Source organism: Octopus bimaculoides, chromosome 11 (genome assembly GCF_046866305.1).
Source record: "Octopus bimaculoides isolate indiv1 chromosome 11, ASM4686630v1, whole genome shotgun sequence".
Lineage (NCBI taxonomy): Eukaryota > Metazoa > Mollusca > Cephalopoda > Octopoda > Octopodidae > Octopus > Octopus bimaculoides.
The window spans coordinates 56917347-56935942 of record NC_142938.1 but is presented as its reverse complement, the minus strand read 5'-3'; the positions used below and the strand labels follow the sequence as shown (position 1 = coordinate 56935942).

General features: G+C 35.3%; 1 protein-coding gene across 1 annotated transcript in view; it reads right to left on the bottom strand.

Moving 5' to 3' along the window:
* Positions 1-3051: 3051 nt before the first annotated feature.
* The window catches only part of LOC106870696 (uncharacterized), a 45681-nt gene continuing 30136 nt past the window's right edge, over positions 3052-18596 (bottom strand). Inside the window, exons 5-6 of the mRNA XM_014916859.3 lie at positions 18328-18447; positions 3052-4958 (exon numbers count right to left, since the gene is read on the bottom strand). Coding sequence (XP_014772345.2) covers positions 4674-4958; positions 18328-18447 — 405 coding nt within the window. The 3' untranslated portion in view covers positions 3052-4673. The remainder of the gene's footprint in view (positions 4959-18327; positions 18448-18596) is intronic.

Below are 18596 nucleotides of genomic sequence, written 5' to 3'. Positions count from 1 at the left end.
AAATTATTAGAAATTTATTAGAAATTTAAATTGATTAGAACTACCAGTGAAGTCATTCTTTCCCTTTTTCAAATATATACATTCATCGTTTAACGTCTGCTTTCCATGCTAGCATGGGTTGGACGATTTGACAGAGTACTGGCGAACTAGATGGCTACACCAGGCTCCAATCTGATTTGGTAGAGTTTCTACAGCTGGATGCCCTTCCTAATGCCAACCACTCCGAGAGTGTAGTGGGTGCTTTTACGTGTCACCGGCACGAAGGCCAGCCAGGCGGTACTGGCAATGGCCATGCTCAGAATGGTGTATTTTACATGCCACCTGCACAGGAGCCAGTCCAGCGGCACTGGCAATGACCTCACTTGAATGTTTTTTCATGTGCCAGTAAGGCAACGCTGGTAACGATCACACTCAAATGGTGCTATTTACATGCAACTGACACAGAAGCCAGTCAGCTGCTCTGGCAATGATCATGCTCGGACGGTGCTCTTAGCACTCCACTGGTACAGGTGCCATCACGATTTCGGTTTCACTTGCCCCAACAGGTCTTCGCAAGCAGAGTTTAGTGTCCAATGAAGGAGAGGTTGGCATGGGTGCCAGTCGTCGAATTCTGATAAAATGTCTTATTGATGTGTTTAGTTTCTTTCTTTCCCTGATGAGAAGATTGCATTGTTTTACACCATTTTATTCCTTCTGGAATAATACCAATGTTTTCTTCGAAAAATATGTCAGAAGTAAAAGGATTTGAATAACACCTGCATTTAACTCCATTTATTTATTTTTCTCTCTCTCTCTCTTTATATATATATATATATATATATATATATATATATATATATATATATATATATATATATGTGTGTGTGTGTGTGTTTTTATATTATTAATAAATTCATGAACTTATCAATAATATACTCAGGAAATCAATATTTAATATTTCGAAAAACATACATCCAATATGACACGGCAACATAATAAATTTAAAATTTAAAATATAAATATACGAAATATAAATATCAATATGTATAAAAATCTGAATGTAGATAAATATATGTGTGAATATAAATGCGTATAAAAATTTATGCGTAATTAAGCATGAATATTGTAAAGTCTAAAATATAAAATATAAAAGAACCTAAAATTTAAAGAGTTAAGTATCTTACGATCGTTTCGCGAATATTACTATAATCACAAAGTGATCCAAAGATCAGCTTATTATCAGTAATTCCGCTCTTCAGAGATGAATTAAGAACCAATGGTATATATATAATATTAAAACATTAGAAATATTAAAAAATTAAAAATAACAATAAAATATATACTGTCCTTCCTATAAATTGTAAAATTAATCCTTCTGAAATATGTAAAGTTCATTCATTTCCTCATTTGTTGAAATTTTAAGTGTTAAACACTTTTTTGTATAAAAATTGGTATATTTTTTTCTAAATGTATACAAGACCTCGGCAAAACTCATCCTGCTGTTAGACGTGTTGGTAATCCTATAAATCCGATCCAAGTTTGAAAATTCATCCACCGCGAATATTTCAACATTAAATTTAGCTAGACTTCAGAATATTGCAAATAAATAGTTTTTATCAGAAGATTCCATTTTAAATTCAATTTCAATTTAGTATAATTTTTTTTTTTTTTCCAATGAAGTAATATACTAGAATCTAAGTTCAAATTCTTAAGCATTTATTTTTAATTTTAATTAATTAATTATAAATTGCTATCATTAGAATTCCCTTATTAAGTCTCTACGTTTAACATGCATATATATCTAATATTTACCCCTATATATATGTATATATACATAGGTATATACACCCAAATATGTGCGCTTTTTATATAATAGATAGATATATTCATAAGAATACACACATGTGTTTTTTATTCTACCTTATTTTGGGATTTATTATAATATTTGAAGGTTTTATCATACCTGTGTTTACATGATGTTATCGCATCTAATCTGTTATTTATTAAGTTATCTAGTTTATATAGTAATATATTCAGTGATTCTAATGTGCATAAACGGCAATTATTTGATTTATGTGTGTATGGTGTGGCAGAATCTATTATTGACCAGTCTAGTTTATAATTAATTTTATTTTTATTAAGTTTTTGTATATATGTAGCTAATGAGGTTGTATTATTATTTGTATTTGGTTTAAAGGAATGTATATGTGCCAGGTATCTTTGTTTAAAATTAATAGAGCTCCCTATGTATACCATTTTATGTGAGTTATTAGTTATTGTGACTATGCATTTGTATATTATATTTAATCTTTTGCAATTTCTTTGTAAGGGACATATTTTTTTATTTTTACATGAGCAATTATTATTATTTTTATATCTCTGTTGTGAATGTTTATTATTATCCTTATTATTATTAGTGGTATATAAAGTATTATTTATAGAATTTGTTGTGGTGTCTATTATGTTGGAGTTATGTGTGTTCATTTTTGTGAATTATTTTTATTTATATTAGGTTGTATTGTTGGGTTTATTGCTATATTTTGTCTTTTTTCAGTTATATGGTATTTATTATGTTTTTGCTGTCGTATTATATCAATATTATTATTAGGGGTTTGCGTATTTATATTCTTATATTTATTTGCACTTCTATTTATGATGTCATTATTATTGCTATTATTAACATTATTGTTATTATGGTAGGTTTTTTTATATGTATGAATTTTTCGTCTATTTGAACTGGCAATAATAGATCCTATGTTTGGTGTTGTGGAAAAAGAAATTTTAATACATGATCTATTGAATATGTGGTGATACTTGTGTTCTGTGGGGAAACATTTTTTAATTATATTAAAAAATTTTTTTGCTTAGCCTTTGACTTTTAAGGAAAATGGAGGTGTAAACCATATAATTTGTCTATTTGAGCTCCACGTAGGTAATTTTTGGAATTTATCTAATGATTTTAGGAAGTGTATATTATTCATAGGATATTTATTAGTGATGTTTAGTTCTTTGTGTTATATTGTTTTTAGAATTTTTATTATATTGTGTATAATTTTTATGTTTTATTTTTAATTGTATATTATTGGTGCATGTGGTGTTATCTTTATTTTGTATTTTGTTATTTTCTATCATATTGTTTAGTTCTAATTGTGCTATGTAATTTTTTAATTTGGTGTTTTTCATATATTTAATACTTTGTTTATGTCCGCTTGCCCATAACGCTTGATTATAATAATCAGCATGGCAATTAAAAATTTCCTCATTATATGATAAGTCAGATATTCTGATAGAAATACTATTTACTATACTTTTAAGTAATGAAATATGATGATTTGAATTTATATTTACGTATTTAAGATAGTCATTTGGTTTATGATATGGAGAATATATTGAAGTATTGAGGTCTAATGTTACATCTAAAAAATTTGCTTTAGTATAACTTTCTTCAAATGTGATGGATAAGCCAAAATTTTTATAGAATTTATGTAAATTTTCTCTTAACTTTCCTATTTTTCTTTTGGATCTACCATTATATACAAGGAGTGCGTCATCCCTATATATTCCTCCTTTCAAGGATGGAAAATAGTGTTTAGTTTCATTTAGTAAATATAATCCCACTAAGTCTGTTATTTGTGCCAAATCGGACGATCCCATTGTGATATCAAATAAGTTAAATAAACTATTGTTACCTGATCTACACCATAATTTATCATTGAATTTTATCAATGTTTTTCTAGCTAATTGAATAATGTCAATTTCAAGTGGTGTAGTATCAGTAATATTTTTAGCTAAAATTATTGCTTTATTTAATATAATAGGTAATATGGATGCATAATAATTATTAATATCAAATTGTATAAATGATAAGCTAGTCTTATTAGGTAATAAATGAAACCAAGAGATTACTTCTCCCGTATTGAACCATAAATTAGAATTAAGTTTTTTCTTTATTATAGGAATAATTCTATCTAGTATGTTCTTACTTATTCTTCCGAGGTCTGATTTAGTAGGACAAATTAGTCTAATGGCAGGATTAATATTGAAATCTTGTTTATGGTCTTTTAGATTAAAGTGTGGAGTGTTTGGAGTATATATTTCTGTGCAGTCTTCAATATCTAATTTTTGCATAATTATGGAATGTTCATCATTTAGTATATCTAGTTGTGATGGGTTAGTTATTTTATATGATTTACATAATTCGTTGTGTATAAAATCATGCTTAATTACACATAAATTTTTATATGCATTTATATTCACACGTATATTTATCTACATTCAGATTTTTATACATATTGATATTTATATTTCGTATATTTATATTTTAAATTTTAAATTTATTATGTTGCCGTGTCATATTGGATATATGTTTTTCGAAATATTAAATATTGATTTCCTGAGTATATTATTGATAAGTTCATGAATTTATTAATAATATAAAAACACATATATACACATTTATTTGCTCAAAATAATTGAGCACTCAATATAAGTTCAGTTATATATTTTTTTAGAATATTACTTATAAAAGTTTTATATATATATATATATATATATATATATATATATATATATATATATATAATGCTTTTTAAACAATTTACAATTAGTCAAATTATGAAAAGTTCTATTCCATCTCATTGTGTATTTGATGAAGGATTAGCTTCTTCAGCAACGTTTGAAAAAGAAGTATTATTTTATCGATGCATTTGTGCTCCAGCAACATTTGGAGGTTGAGCAATGTGTTGTGGAGGTAAATATGCCCCAGTAACATTTGGAGGTTGAGCAATGTATTGTGGAGGTAAATATGCCCCAGTAACATTTGGAGGTTGAGCAATGTATTGTGGAGGTATATATGCCCCAGCAGCATTTGGAGGTTGAACAGGGTATTGTAGAGGTGTATGTGATTCAGCAACATTTGGTGGATAAACAACTGGTGATAGAAACAAATTTTCTGGTCTTTGTGTTGTGACAGCATCTTTCTGTAGAAGCAGAAAAATAATTTTGAATAGATTATTATTTTAAAAAGTAAAATATTACTTGTAAATCATAGCTTTTAATTACTATATATATGTCGTGTTTGCATGTTTGTCTTATAACATCACTATCTCTCAATGAGTTTCTTACAAAATTTTCATACCCCTCTAAAATCATCATAGAATAATTCTTGAAGAAAAGAAAATCCTTGATCCTTCTGCTTCACCCCAAAATTAAAACAAGGAGGATTCAAGAAAACTCTGCCTTCCTCCTTCATTTTCTCATTAGTTTCTTTCTTTCATTCTTCAGCTCTTTTCATCTCTCCCAACCTTACTCTAATTCCTTTTGGCTTCTTTCACATATCTCATACACATACTTTCTCACTTGTCTCTCTTTGATGACAATGTATACACTATATTCAGTACGAGGAGGTACCCAAAAGTAACAGGAAACATTCTGTGTGGGAGAAGCCTGTTGTAGTTCAGGCTTCCACCACTAGAACCTTGCTTCTTCTCATCAGATTTAAGAATTATAATTAGTTCATAAAGTTGTTTTTGTAAGCAAACTTCATGTGTTTTTCTGAGATGGTTTTTGATAAGCAGCAATGAATTTTTACAATTCTGTAAATAATAATAGTAATGATATTTTATAAGATTAAAGTGATCACTGTGCAATATATATATATATATATATATAAGTCTTCAGACCCTATTTGCACTCCAGGAAATTCCAGCTAGCTTCTTGGGATCCACACACTAACAGAGTTGATTATGAATAACAGCTAAAGGGAGACAATCCCCTGTTGTTGACAAAGTAATGAAGTATTTTCCTCCTCCATTTTCTAGAGAAACCACTTTCCAGAGAGTCATGTGCCAACAGATTTTGGGGGTTTGATGATGCGCTGTAAAGCTAAGCACTTTTGGGATGTGAAACCCAGGGTAATCCCATAGACTAGTCTTATCTAGCTTTATACTATACTGTTCTATAACTTGGAGTGTGCATCTTTTTCGGATTTATTATTTACTGAAAATCTATCTATCTATCTATCTATCTATCTATCTATCTATCTCTTTCTCTCTCTCTATATATATATAACATATATAATAAATAATAAAAATATATAATATATATGTATATATATATATAAATATATATAGGGGAAGAATTCACAAAAAAACAAAAGACGAAGACAGGTGGTGTAGACAACAAATAGATGTATTAGTTTGACATTCAGGAAGTGAAAAAATCTTTAATGTTTCGAGCCTACGCTCTTTCACAGAAAGGAACTCAGAAAGAAACAAGGAGAGAAAATAAAGAATGTGTAGTGGCTAGCAATCTATCATGGCAAATGCCGGACAGAAGGGTCACACAGGAGAGCTAGGAAGAAGGGGAGATAATAAAGTTGTAGTGATCCCAAAACGAAGGTGTGCGTATGTGTGTATAAGAGAGTATGTGCATGTGGAAGAGGGATGGTAACCTTGATGTGTGTGTATGTGTAGGTGTGAAGATATGGGCTGGGAAGTGATGTGATGTGTTGCATGATATGGTGGTGTATATGGTATAGTGGTGTGTGTGGTGTGTGGTTTAGGTTGCGGGTGGGGGTAGAGGTGGGGTATATATGTATATATACATACATACATACATACATACATACATACATACATATATATATATATATATCCCCTCTCTCACTCTCTGGGAGAGAGGTACATATATATATATATAGATATATATATATATATATCATCATCATCATCATCATCATCGTTTAACGTCCGCTTTCCATGCTAGCATGGGTTGGACGATTTGACTGAGGACTGGTGAAACCGGATGGCAACACCAGGCTTCAATCTAATTTGGCAGAGTTTCTACAGCTGGATGCCCTTCCTAACGCCAACCACTCAGAGTGTAGTGGGTGCTTTTATGTGTCACCCGCCCGAAAACGGCCACGCTCGAAATGGTGTCTTTTATGTGCCACCCGCACAAGAGCCAGTCCAGGGGCACTGGCAACGATCTCGCTCGAAAACCCTACAAGGCCAGTCAGGCGGTACTGGCAACGGTCACGCTCAGGATGGTACATCTTATGTGCCACCCGCACAAGAGCCAGTCCAGGGGCCCTGGCAACGATCTCACTTGGCTTGCCGGGTCTTCTCACGCACAGCACATTTCCAAAGGTCTCGGTCAGTAGTCATCGCCTCGGTGAGGCCCAATGTTCAAAGGTCTTGCCTCACCACCTCAGCCCAGGTCTTCCTGGGCCTACCTCTTCCACGGGTTCCCTCAACTGTTAGGGAGTGGCACTTTTTCACACAGCTATCCTCATTCATTCTCACCACATGTCCAAACCAGCACAATCGTCTCTCTTGCACACAACTGATGCTTCTTATGTTCAGCTTTTCTCTCAAGATACTTACACTCTGATGGGTATGCACATTTACATTACACATCCAGCGGAGCATACTGGCTTCATTCCTTGCGAGCTTATGCATGTCCTCAGCAGTCACAGCCCATGTTTCACTGCCATGTAGCATGGCTGTTCGTACACATGCGTCATGCAGTCTGTCTTTTACTCTGAGTGAGAGTCCCTTTGTCGCCAGCAGAGGTAAGAGCTCTCTAAACTTGGCCCAGGCTATTCTTATTCTAGCAGTTACACTTTCAGCGCACCCACCCCCACTACTAACTTGGTCACCCAGATAGCGGAAGCTATTGACTACCTCTAGTTTTTCTCCCTGGAATGAGATAGAAGTTGTTTCCTGTTTGTTTACAGTGTTTATTGCACCTGAACATCTGCCACATACAAAAACTAACTTCGTAGTTAATCTGCCTTTGATATTGCTGCACCTCTTATGTGTCCATAGCTTGCACCGGGTACATCTTATAGAGTTACTACCTACTCCTTTACTGCATACTGAGCAGGGCCATCTACCTGAAGGGGGTTGTGTTTTATCTACCTTCCTACTTATTAGGATTTTGGTTTTTGCTAGGTTGACTCTAAGGCCCTTCGATTCTAGTCCTTGCTTCCACACCTTAAACTTCTCCTCTATTTCTGATAGTGACTGCGCAATTAGTGCAAGGTCATCAGCATAGAGGAGCTCCCAGGGGCAACCTGTCTTGAATTCCTCTGTGATCGCTTGGAGGACTATGATAAATAGGATTGGGCTGAGGACGGAACCTTGGTGGACCCCTACCTCTACCCAGAATTCATTACTGTACTCATTTCCAACCCTCACCTTACTGACAGCATCTCTGTACATGGCTCCCACAGCTCTTACTAACCATTCTTCTATCCCAAGTTTCCTCATTGACCACCAGATAAGGGATCGGGGGACCCTGTCAAAGGCTTTCTCCATATCAACGAAGGCCAGGTACAGAGGTTTATCCTTGGCTAGATATTTCTCCTGCAGCTGTCTCACTAGAAATATGGCATCAGTGGTGCTTTTACCTGGCACGAACCCAAACTGCATCTCATCTAAATTGATTCGCTCCCTAATTAGTTGGGCTATGACCCTCTCCGTAACTTTCATAACCTGATCTAACAGCTTGATGCCTCTGTAATTATTAGTATCTAAAGCGTCACCTTTACCTTTGTAGTAGTTGACTATGATGCTGCTACACCAGTCATTGGGTATGACTCCTTCGTGTATCACCTGGTTCGTAATATGGGTGACTAGGCTGTAGCCAACACTGCCAGATATTTTGAGCATCTCTGCAGTGATTCCTGATGGGCCGGGATATATATATATATATATATATATATATATATATATATATATATATATATATATATATATATTCTTCTTATTTCCTCTCCCTGTTTATTTCTGTGTTCCCTCCTGTCAAAGAGCATAGGCTCAAAATGTAAAAGATTTTCTCACTTCCTGAGCATTAAACTAATACATCTTTTTGTTGTTTAAACACTCGTCTTTGTCTTTTGTTTTCTTGTAAACTTTCACTATATATATATATATATATATATACATGCATATCTGGATACAAGCATCATCAACGGTGCAAATAACATGAAATATGTAAACAAGGAGAAACAAATGGAAAACAGGACAAATAACCACAGTAAAAAAACTATTCATCAGTTGTCAGTTGTCTATCTACTCCTCATTTCGAGCATGCTACAACAATAGGAGTCTTTAAAGACAGTTGCTCCCATAAATTCTAAAATAAAATGTAGGAATTATGGAGGGTTAAAGTTGGGAATAAAATCCTGACAGTGGAGACATACAAGGAAGCCGAACGAAAACAAACATGGAGGGTCATTAGACCAGAATTAGAGGAAAATAGTGAACACTGGAAGAAACACTTTTTTTGAAAAGAGGAAAGATAGAAGGAAGAGAGAGAAAAAAATCACATCCACTCTTTTGAACATCCGTGCAGGAAAAGAAAGATGATCACGTGAGGAAAAGAAAGATGGATGATAGTCATGTGTGAGCAACGAGAGAGGGGGGAAGGAGGTAGAGAGAGAGACATATAGACAGACAGAAAGAAATATCTCGTCAGTAAATCATAAATTTGAAAAAGAAGCAGGTTCTATGTTATAGAATAGTATATAGATAAAGATAGATGTGGCCGGTCTATGGAGTTACCTTGGGTTTCACATCCGTAAAGTACTTAGCTTAGCCTCTCTAGCTAGTGAGAGGCCACTTGCTAGAGAAGCCATGGGCCTAAGGCCTGAAGAACTGCTGTAAAGCTAAGCACTTTGTGGACATGAAACCCAGGGTAACCCCATAGACCAGCTATATCCATCTTTATCTATCTGTCTGTCTGTCTGTCTGTCTGTCTATATAATTATAAATAGGGGCAAAAGAAAACAAAATTTCTATGCCAATATGCTGAGAAATAGACTTTAAATTGTCAATCACCACATACAATATGCATCACTATGAATAGACATTCTGCGGAAATCGAGGAAAGCATTTAAAAAAAACATTCCGTTAGCTTACTTTCCTCGATTTCAGCACGACATGTATTCATAGTGATGTATATTTGTATGTGGTGATTGACGATTTAAAGTCTATTTCTAAGCATATTGGCATAGAAATTTTCTTCTTTTGCCCCTATTTATAATTGTTTATAATTTTCACCTTTAAAGGTATTTTAATACGCTGGCCATTTGATGAAATTTAAAAAAAAAATTTTATCCTATATTAGAAGTATCTATCTATACACATACATGCACATTAACAGCTTGTTACCATGACAACCACACATTGTGTTGTGTTTCACTTCACCCACACGTATTGCATTGATTCTTCTCACCACAAGTATTGTGTGTATGGATGTGTAAAGAAGTATATATAAAAGATATATGAAAAATATGAAAAATATTAAGACAAATGATGAAAAATATCTACAATAAAATTCTAATTAATGAATATAAATTTTTGCTCAAAGAAAACATGCAGGCGAAGTAAATCTCATGGTGAGAAGAATCAATGCAATGCAACATGCAGGTGAAGTGTTAATGCCTTGCTGTCTGTTGATTGGCTAAAATTACCCAAATTTCCTCAACTTTAATTCCAAGTAACATCAGATTCTTTAACTTGCAGATAAAGTATTTGGTTGATTGTAATCAAAGTTCAAAGTTGCATTGATACACCAAAATTGAAAGCAATCTGAGCAAAATTAAGGGGCACTGATTTTGTGAATCGATTCAACTAGATCTGAGCACTGTTTTAATTTATTTTCTATCAGCTTTGTTGTCACTTTGTGGTTAGAAGTTGGTCTGTGATTGAATTGGTAGCAGCTGACTTCTCTCCCCTGAGTGCATCCTTGACTGGCTGGCTGGTCCAGTATTATTGTTAGGATTTTATCCAATGTTTCCTTCTTTTTTTTTTTGTTTAATGTTTCAGTAGAGATTCCCTTTATATTTCTAATTATTTTAGGCTTGCAGTTTAACAAGCTGAGGATCTCTAAAATATCAAACTGGTACAATTAAGTGTTTTTGTTCATGATTTCATAGGTGATATATTTGGAAGCTGACAGTATTTGACAGTTAATACATTAAAATTTTCTCTAATTCTTCTGTGCTGGAATTTGGAACAGGATTTTCCATACACATGTGATAGTATATCTCTCTCTTCAGCATTCAAGACAGTAGAGATGCAATGCTTTCAAATATTCTCAGTAGTTAAGGCTTTTAACCAGAGGTTATTTTACTTGTGAATGTTCTTTGTAACCTTTCAGTTTCTTCTATGAGACTGGATGAGTCAGGAGACCAAAGTGGTGAGCAGTTATCTAAACTGCTCCGAACTCAAGTTTTCCAAAGAGTTAGACTAACTACTGGTTCTCTTGAAATGAAGGTTTGTAGGATCCATCCTATGAAATGTCTGCATTTAGAGGTCAACTTGGTGACGTAGCTAATGAAAGATGCATCATTTGACATAATTACTTCTAAGTTCCGTATGTCATTAGCACTCTGAATCATTCTGGCGTCGAATATTGTGATTTGTGTGTATTCCTCCTGTAACAAAGAACCTGAAATTTTAATGTATTAAATTTTATATTGCTTTAATACACCCATTGATAAATGAGGTTTAGCACATTTTGGAGTGTGAGAGTATCTTCTGGAGTTTGGATAGCCATTGATATTATTGCATCATCAGTGTAACACATTAGTTTGGATGAGTGCACTTGTGATAGGTTGATGATAAATAATAATAGCCTTAGAACTGTTCCCTGAGACACATCACTTATTACAGGTGACTTTGCAGAAAAAAAACCATTTGCAGCAACAAATAGGCTTCTACCATGCAGGAGTTTTCCTGTGGTACCAAGATCCCTTAACTTATTTCAGATGATTCTATGAATAATCTTGTCAATCACCTTAACAAAATCAAAATATATACAACCATTTTCTCTCAAGAGATTATTAAGAATAGGTATGTAATAATTTTATTTCAGACAACGCATTTGATAATTTTAGATGTGTGAAATGTGAGAGAAACAGGTCTGTAATTTTTAGCTTCAACCCTGTAACTCCCTTTATGTATAGGTGTTACTACATGATGGGTCACTTGTGGTATTTCGAGGAAACGAGGAAGTAAATAGCTGAACTGTGAAGGGCTCTTGATTGTGGAGATTACGAGCTCATCAATTGAGCTAGTATTGAAAGAGTGGCGATGGTTGTTGTTATATTGATGTGTGTGTGTGTGTGTGTGTGTGTGTGTGTGTGTGTGTGTGTGCGTGCGTGCGTGTGTGTGTGTGTGTGTGTGTGTGTGTGTGTGTGTGTGTGTGTGTGTGTGTGTGTGTGTGTGTGTGTGTGTAATGGATTTTCTCATCATGAAAGATAATTGATGGTTCTGTAAAATAAAGCAGTAATCATGTTTTGGCAAATGGAAAAAGTCGAGGACTCAGTTTGCTCAAATGTTTGTGGATCATTCACTATATGTTTTCTTGAGTAGATGGCAAGGTCTGCTTTGCTTCATGCTAGAAAATCACAGTGATAGGTAAGGTTTCCATTTAGAGGAGCAGCTTTATGCCAGTATACCTTCATGCTAGCATGAAGTTGGTCCCAATGTTGGAGTCGACTTTGCTCAAATATTTAAACTGATGAGAAGCAGGACTGGTACCAGGTACTGCATTCTAATGTTTTGTTTTCCAAGGTAGAAAAGGGAATGTTGCATCACTTTAGATTGTCTTTTAGTTTGTCTTTGAAGCGCAAGAGTGGCCTTCCAACTGACCTTCCTGTTGGTAATTCTCATATCACTTATATGTTATATCAGAATTTTGATATCACTTATACATGAGAGATGATCTGACCATCTAAGCTGTATTTTGATGAGGATGGCTTCAATACCTGATATGTTGCATTTTGTTAGTACTTCATTGTTACAAATATGGTCACTCAGTTTTATGTTGGAGATAGTTATTCAAGTGTTGCATATGAAAAGCATCAAGCTTGTTGAACCATAAAGTAATGATGTCAAAGCCACCGACTTATATACATCAACTTTCACCTTCAATGATATGTTGTGGTTGTTTCAAAGCCTGTGATAAAACATGCCAAAAGTGGAGCTAGCCTTCTCAGTTCTGGAGTCAATTTCTTTATCCATCTTAGCATCACTGGATACAATGAAACCAAGATAAGTGAAAGAGGAAACAATTTTTTATGCTTTTCCATTAACATATACAGTGGAGGCAACAACCAGAGGATGGTCACGAATGGGCTGTTGGACAAGCTCAGTTTTCTTGATGCCAATAGTCAAATCAAAAACCTTTGATGCATGTAAAAAGTTGTTTAGAATCCATTGCATGTCCTCAAGAGTGTGTGCTACAAGAGCACAATCACCTGCAAAGAGAAAATCTCAAACTGTTTGCATCAAAGTCTTAGTTTTTGTTTTGAAATGCTGTTGACTGAACAAGTAACTTTACTCCTTCTTTAACACCTTTGAACAATGTTTCCAACATGACAGTAAAATACAAAGCAAATAAGAGTGGTGCAAGAACACAGCCTTCTTTTGTCCCATTTGAGACTGTGAATGGATCGGACACTTCCCCACTAAATCTAACATAAGCCATCATCCCTTGATGGAAAGAAATGATGACATTGAGCATCTTTTGGGGAACAGCTAGCTTTCTAATGACAAACCAAAGAGCATCCATAGATACAACGTTGAAAGTTCTAGATCTACAAAAGTGACATAAGAGTCTTGGTTGTGTTCATGAGCCTTTTCTTGAAGTAGCATAAGGCTGAAAATCATATCCACTCTGCATCTACCAGCCCCAAATCCACACTGAGATTCAGGCAACACAAAGCTGGAATGGGCATCATTTAGTCTGTTTTAGAAAACCCTTCCAAGGATCTTCCCAGCAACACACAAAAGGGAGATAGTTCTATGGTTGTCACATTCACATTTGTTGACAATAGAAACATCTTTAAACTTCTGTGGAACTGATCCTAACTCCCAGATTAAGAAGCGTTCATATAATTTGTTCAGCAGGAGAATGCTGCCACATTTAAAAATGAAGAATCTATTAGAGTAGATGAAAGCGCTAGTATATGATTAATAAAAACATGTGACATATTCATAAAAATCTGTAAATGTACAACCATCCAGTTCTCTGAGTAACTTATCTTTTCTAATATATATATATTCTAATATATATATATCCAGACTGGAGCCTGGTGTTGCCATCCGGTTTCACCAGTCCTCAGTCAAATCGTCCAACCCATGCTAGCATGGAAAGCGGACGTTAAACGATGATGATGATGATGATGATACTTTATTTAAAAGCAGCAGAAAATATAACAAAAGACTGTTACTCTGAGTTTCATGTTCCCGTTCATCGGACAGTTTTGTTAGAAAATTACTCTACCTCTGGTATTTGAGTACTCTTTTTTCCACCTTGTTGCACATTTCATGTGCTTACTCCGGTATATATATATATATATATATATATATAGGGTCAGCCACATTTAGCTGGCAAATATACTTCATGATTTTTTGCTGCTATTGTTTACATCTCCCTCAGAGATTTATTATTGCTTGTTTCTCCTTTTTTGAGATCAGTGACAGTTTGTCAATGGAAAAAGGATATAGTATTTTGTGTTTGAAATCTCTTCTCATACATAGCTGGTGATACCTACTTCTGTGTTTTACTGCTGTTTTTTGCAAAGGGAGTTACCTGTCTATTATTGTTGATTTATTGTTAATGGTTTTCTGTTGCATTTGTTACATTGTTAAGATTTGAACTTTGGAAGCCCTTTTAATGGTATTTTCACCCTACGGAGCAGAAAATTGTTTCTGAAATATTGTTTGTGCTCCCGTTGCAGGGAGAAAAATCATTTTTGTGCGAACTGTTTTTTTGTGTTCCCGTTAGAGGGGAAAATCATTTTTTTTTTTTGTCAGTTGTGACAAAAATGGATCGAGTTAAATTCGTAATGGAAGAAGATATGTCATCAAAGCTGGACTTTCTTCTCAGTGAGATAGATTTCCCACTGTTGCAGGAGGAAAACCCAAAAGTAAATCAGGAAGAAGCAAAGAAGTCAAGTTTCTCAGCTGCCATTTGGCGGACAGTTTTGTGAAATCGAAATATCGAAAGAACAGTTGTTCAAGTATAGAACAATGATTAAAAAGTCTGGCAACAAAACACAACTGTCGCCACCTAAGGAGATTATTCAAAGTTTAGCAGAGAAGACTGTTGTATATAAAATATACAACAGGAAATATAAAAGAATCATGTCAATGAAAAACGACATTGTTGAAAAATGCCTCATCCCCATATGGGGAAAAATAAAATATGTCGGACGTGGTCCCAGAAATGCGGCGGTGGAGGTGCAATCTGAATATGCAGACATTGCGAAAGAAATTTTGACACAAACACTAAAAACAGAACAGGTAATGTTGTTACCAACGTACCTCAGCCGAAGAACCGCAAAAATTGTAATTGAGGAGATTCTGGCTGGGTACGATGTCAATTGGATGGCGGCAGCAGTAATATATGAAGCAGAGGAGGAGATTAATATCTTAAGTATGAAGAAAAGAGAAGCAATGAACTGGAAAGGTCAGACACTTGAGTTATTAGTTCAAGCGTGAAACAAAACTCTTGAAGCAAGGCTCGACTGAATATTTATAGGGGAGGGACTGAGCACAAGAGTGTCTGTGGAGGGGCGTCGACCCAGATGCTTCAAATGTGGAGAAAAGGGTCACATCCACTCCGAGTGTGAGAAAGTGAAGATACAGACGCAAAAAGCACCAAAGTCCCTCCCCAACAAGAGAAGCAACAAGTGAAAGAAGCAAAGGAGAAAATCAATAAGGAAAAAGAACCAGAAAAAGAAAAAGATAAAACACAAGAAAAAGAAAAAGACGGAAGATGAAGAAATGAAATTCACAGTTGTGTCTCATAAAAGAAAGAAAACCCTCGGCCCAGACTCCCCCCACCTAACAAGAAAACAAAAAGAAACACTACAAAACACAAATAAAAAAGCAACCCTATCCACTTCCAAATCAAAACCCACCCCAACCCTCCGCCAAAACACACAGGGGTGGGGGGAAATAGTGTCATATAACACGAAAAACAAGGTCTTACATGACTTATTACAAAGAAAAAACTACAAAATATGGGGACCACTAGAAGGTAAACCGCCACATTTGTGACTAGCCAGAGTGGATACAGAACATTACAAACAATTTAAGTAGCGATATCCGGAGGATATATTTGACGTAAATCAGTACATAGTGAAAGAAAAAATATTGCTGGCACCAGTGGCTGCACCAGAAAAGGAAGAGGAGGAAGGAGAGGACAATAAATGTCGTGAAGCTCCTCCTCCTCAAGTGTAAAAGGTAAGTATGTTCAACTTTTACCACGGATATTAAGTTAGGGTGTGTAAATGTAAGTGGCCTGGGATCGAAATGAAAGCAGACATGTCTCCTGGACGACCTCAGGTCACGAAAGTTGGATATATGTGTTGTGACTGAGTCCAAGCTGAACGGGTCACAGGCATTCTTGCCCCTTCTAAATGACTACAAGAAATTTATTTCTCCTAGTCGGGGAGGAAGCAGGGGCGTGGTGGTGTTGTTAAAAAAAAAGCTTGGACATACAGGTAAGTGCAGTCTTTCTAGTCCCAGAAGGTCCGCTGGTCGTCCTAGATGTGACACACGTAAGTAAGCAGTCCTTACAGTAGCGGAGGCAATCAGAATATATGAGGTGGTGGCAGGGGCAAAAGTTAACAAGGACAAGTCCATCAGTTTGCGGCTTGGCACCTGGAGCAACAAGCCGATAACGTCCAGTATCATAGGGCACTGGACTGATGGTCCTATTAAGTTGCTCGGAGTTTGGTTTGGCCCGGACTCCCAGACGGAGAAGAATTGGAGTGAGGTGACGGACAGGGTAGAAGCACTAACCCAGACCTGGTCCAGAAGAGCACTGTCCCTGAAAGGGAGGGCGGAGGTGGTGCAGACATTTATTGCGTCTGTTATCACCTACCGTCTGACCGTCATCCCTTGCCCCAATTCATGGCTATGCAAGCTAGTGCGAATTCTCTTTCGAAAGGGTTCTTGACAGTTCAAACAAAGATATCCGGAGGATATTTTCTATGTAAGCCAGTACATAATGAAAGAAAAAGTAGTTCTGGCACCAGCGGCTACACCAGAAAAGAAGGAAACAGAAGGCGGCGATGACGAATGTCGTACAGCCGCTCCCCAAGTTTAAAAGGTAAGTATGTTCAACTTTTACCATGGAAATTAGGTTAGGGTGTGGAAATTTATGTGGCCTGGGATCGAAATGAAAGCAAACATGCCTTCTGGACAATCTCAGGTCACGAAAATTAGATATATGTGTTGTGACTGAGTCCAAGTTGAACAGGCCACAGGCATTCTTGCCTCTTCTAAACGACTATGAGAAACTTATTTCTCCTAGTCGGGGAGGAGGCGGGGGCGTGGTGGTGCTGGTCAAGAAAAGCTTGGACGTACATGTAAGTACAGTCTTTCTGGACCCAGAAGGTAAGCTGGTCGTCCTAGATGTGACACACACGAGTAAGCAGTCCTTCAGGTTGGTAGTAGTCTATGCTCTGAAAGAGAATACACAAACGGTTTTTTTTTTATTGCTTGTTTCTCCTTTTTTGAGATCAGCAACAGTTTGTCACTGGAAAAAGCATAGTGTATTTTGTATTTGAAATCTCTTCTCATCACTTTGCAAACACTAGTTGGACAGTGTGTCATTAGCCAGCTGGAAGAGATGTTTTCCTGGGACTATAGACAACGGTAGCATCATTCCCTATGGGTCAGTCACATTTAGATGGCAAATACTTCACAATATGTATATATATATATATATATATATATATATATATATATATCATAATAATAATAATAATAATAATTATAATAATAATAATAATAATAATCATTTAACGTCTGTTGTCCAATTTTAATTTCAATGATAAGGATGCTTTAGTTCAGTAATATATCTTTTAGGGATTGGGTGTGGGTGCTTTTTATTGCTTTTAGTTCTTTGTTTCTATTTTGTGAAGGAACCTAGCTTGAAGCAACTTTTTACTGATCAATTTTTAAACACTATTTTCTTAGCCTGAGAAAGCTAAGTAGGGGGTGCAATAGTGAAGTTTGCACCCCTACAAGATTTGGGGGGTTGCAAGTGCATCCCCTGTTCCCAGGCCCTTGGTCTAAATCTATCATTTTTTTTTTACCATATCATATACTTCTCTTTTCTTATTTTCTTTTTGAAAACTTTGTGGATTATAAGCTGAAGTAACTCCAAATCATGTGATCCAATCTCTTGCAGTCTAAATGTGTCGAATGTTGCATATACGATCTTCAGATCTAAGATGGCATAAACAGTGTGATAGTTGCTTGTGTCTTGCAATACAAAAAATAGTTATCAAGTAAAGAAAAAAACTGCTCTTACCTTTATTCCTGAACAGCAGCAACAAATGGATGAAGTAACAATAGCCAAAACGAATTCCACAACCATTAAATATAGTCCAAAGAAAAATAAAATAGCCATATTTTCGTCAGTAGAGTGAAGCTAAAATAAGGAAAAAAAGCATTTGAATAAGAAAGAAAGTCACACATGATAATCTTCCATACTTTTCTAGTAACACTGAAATTAATCTTGCAAAACTTTAAGGATTTCTCAGTAGTATTAAAGTGGTTTTCATGTAGTCTTTTATTGTC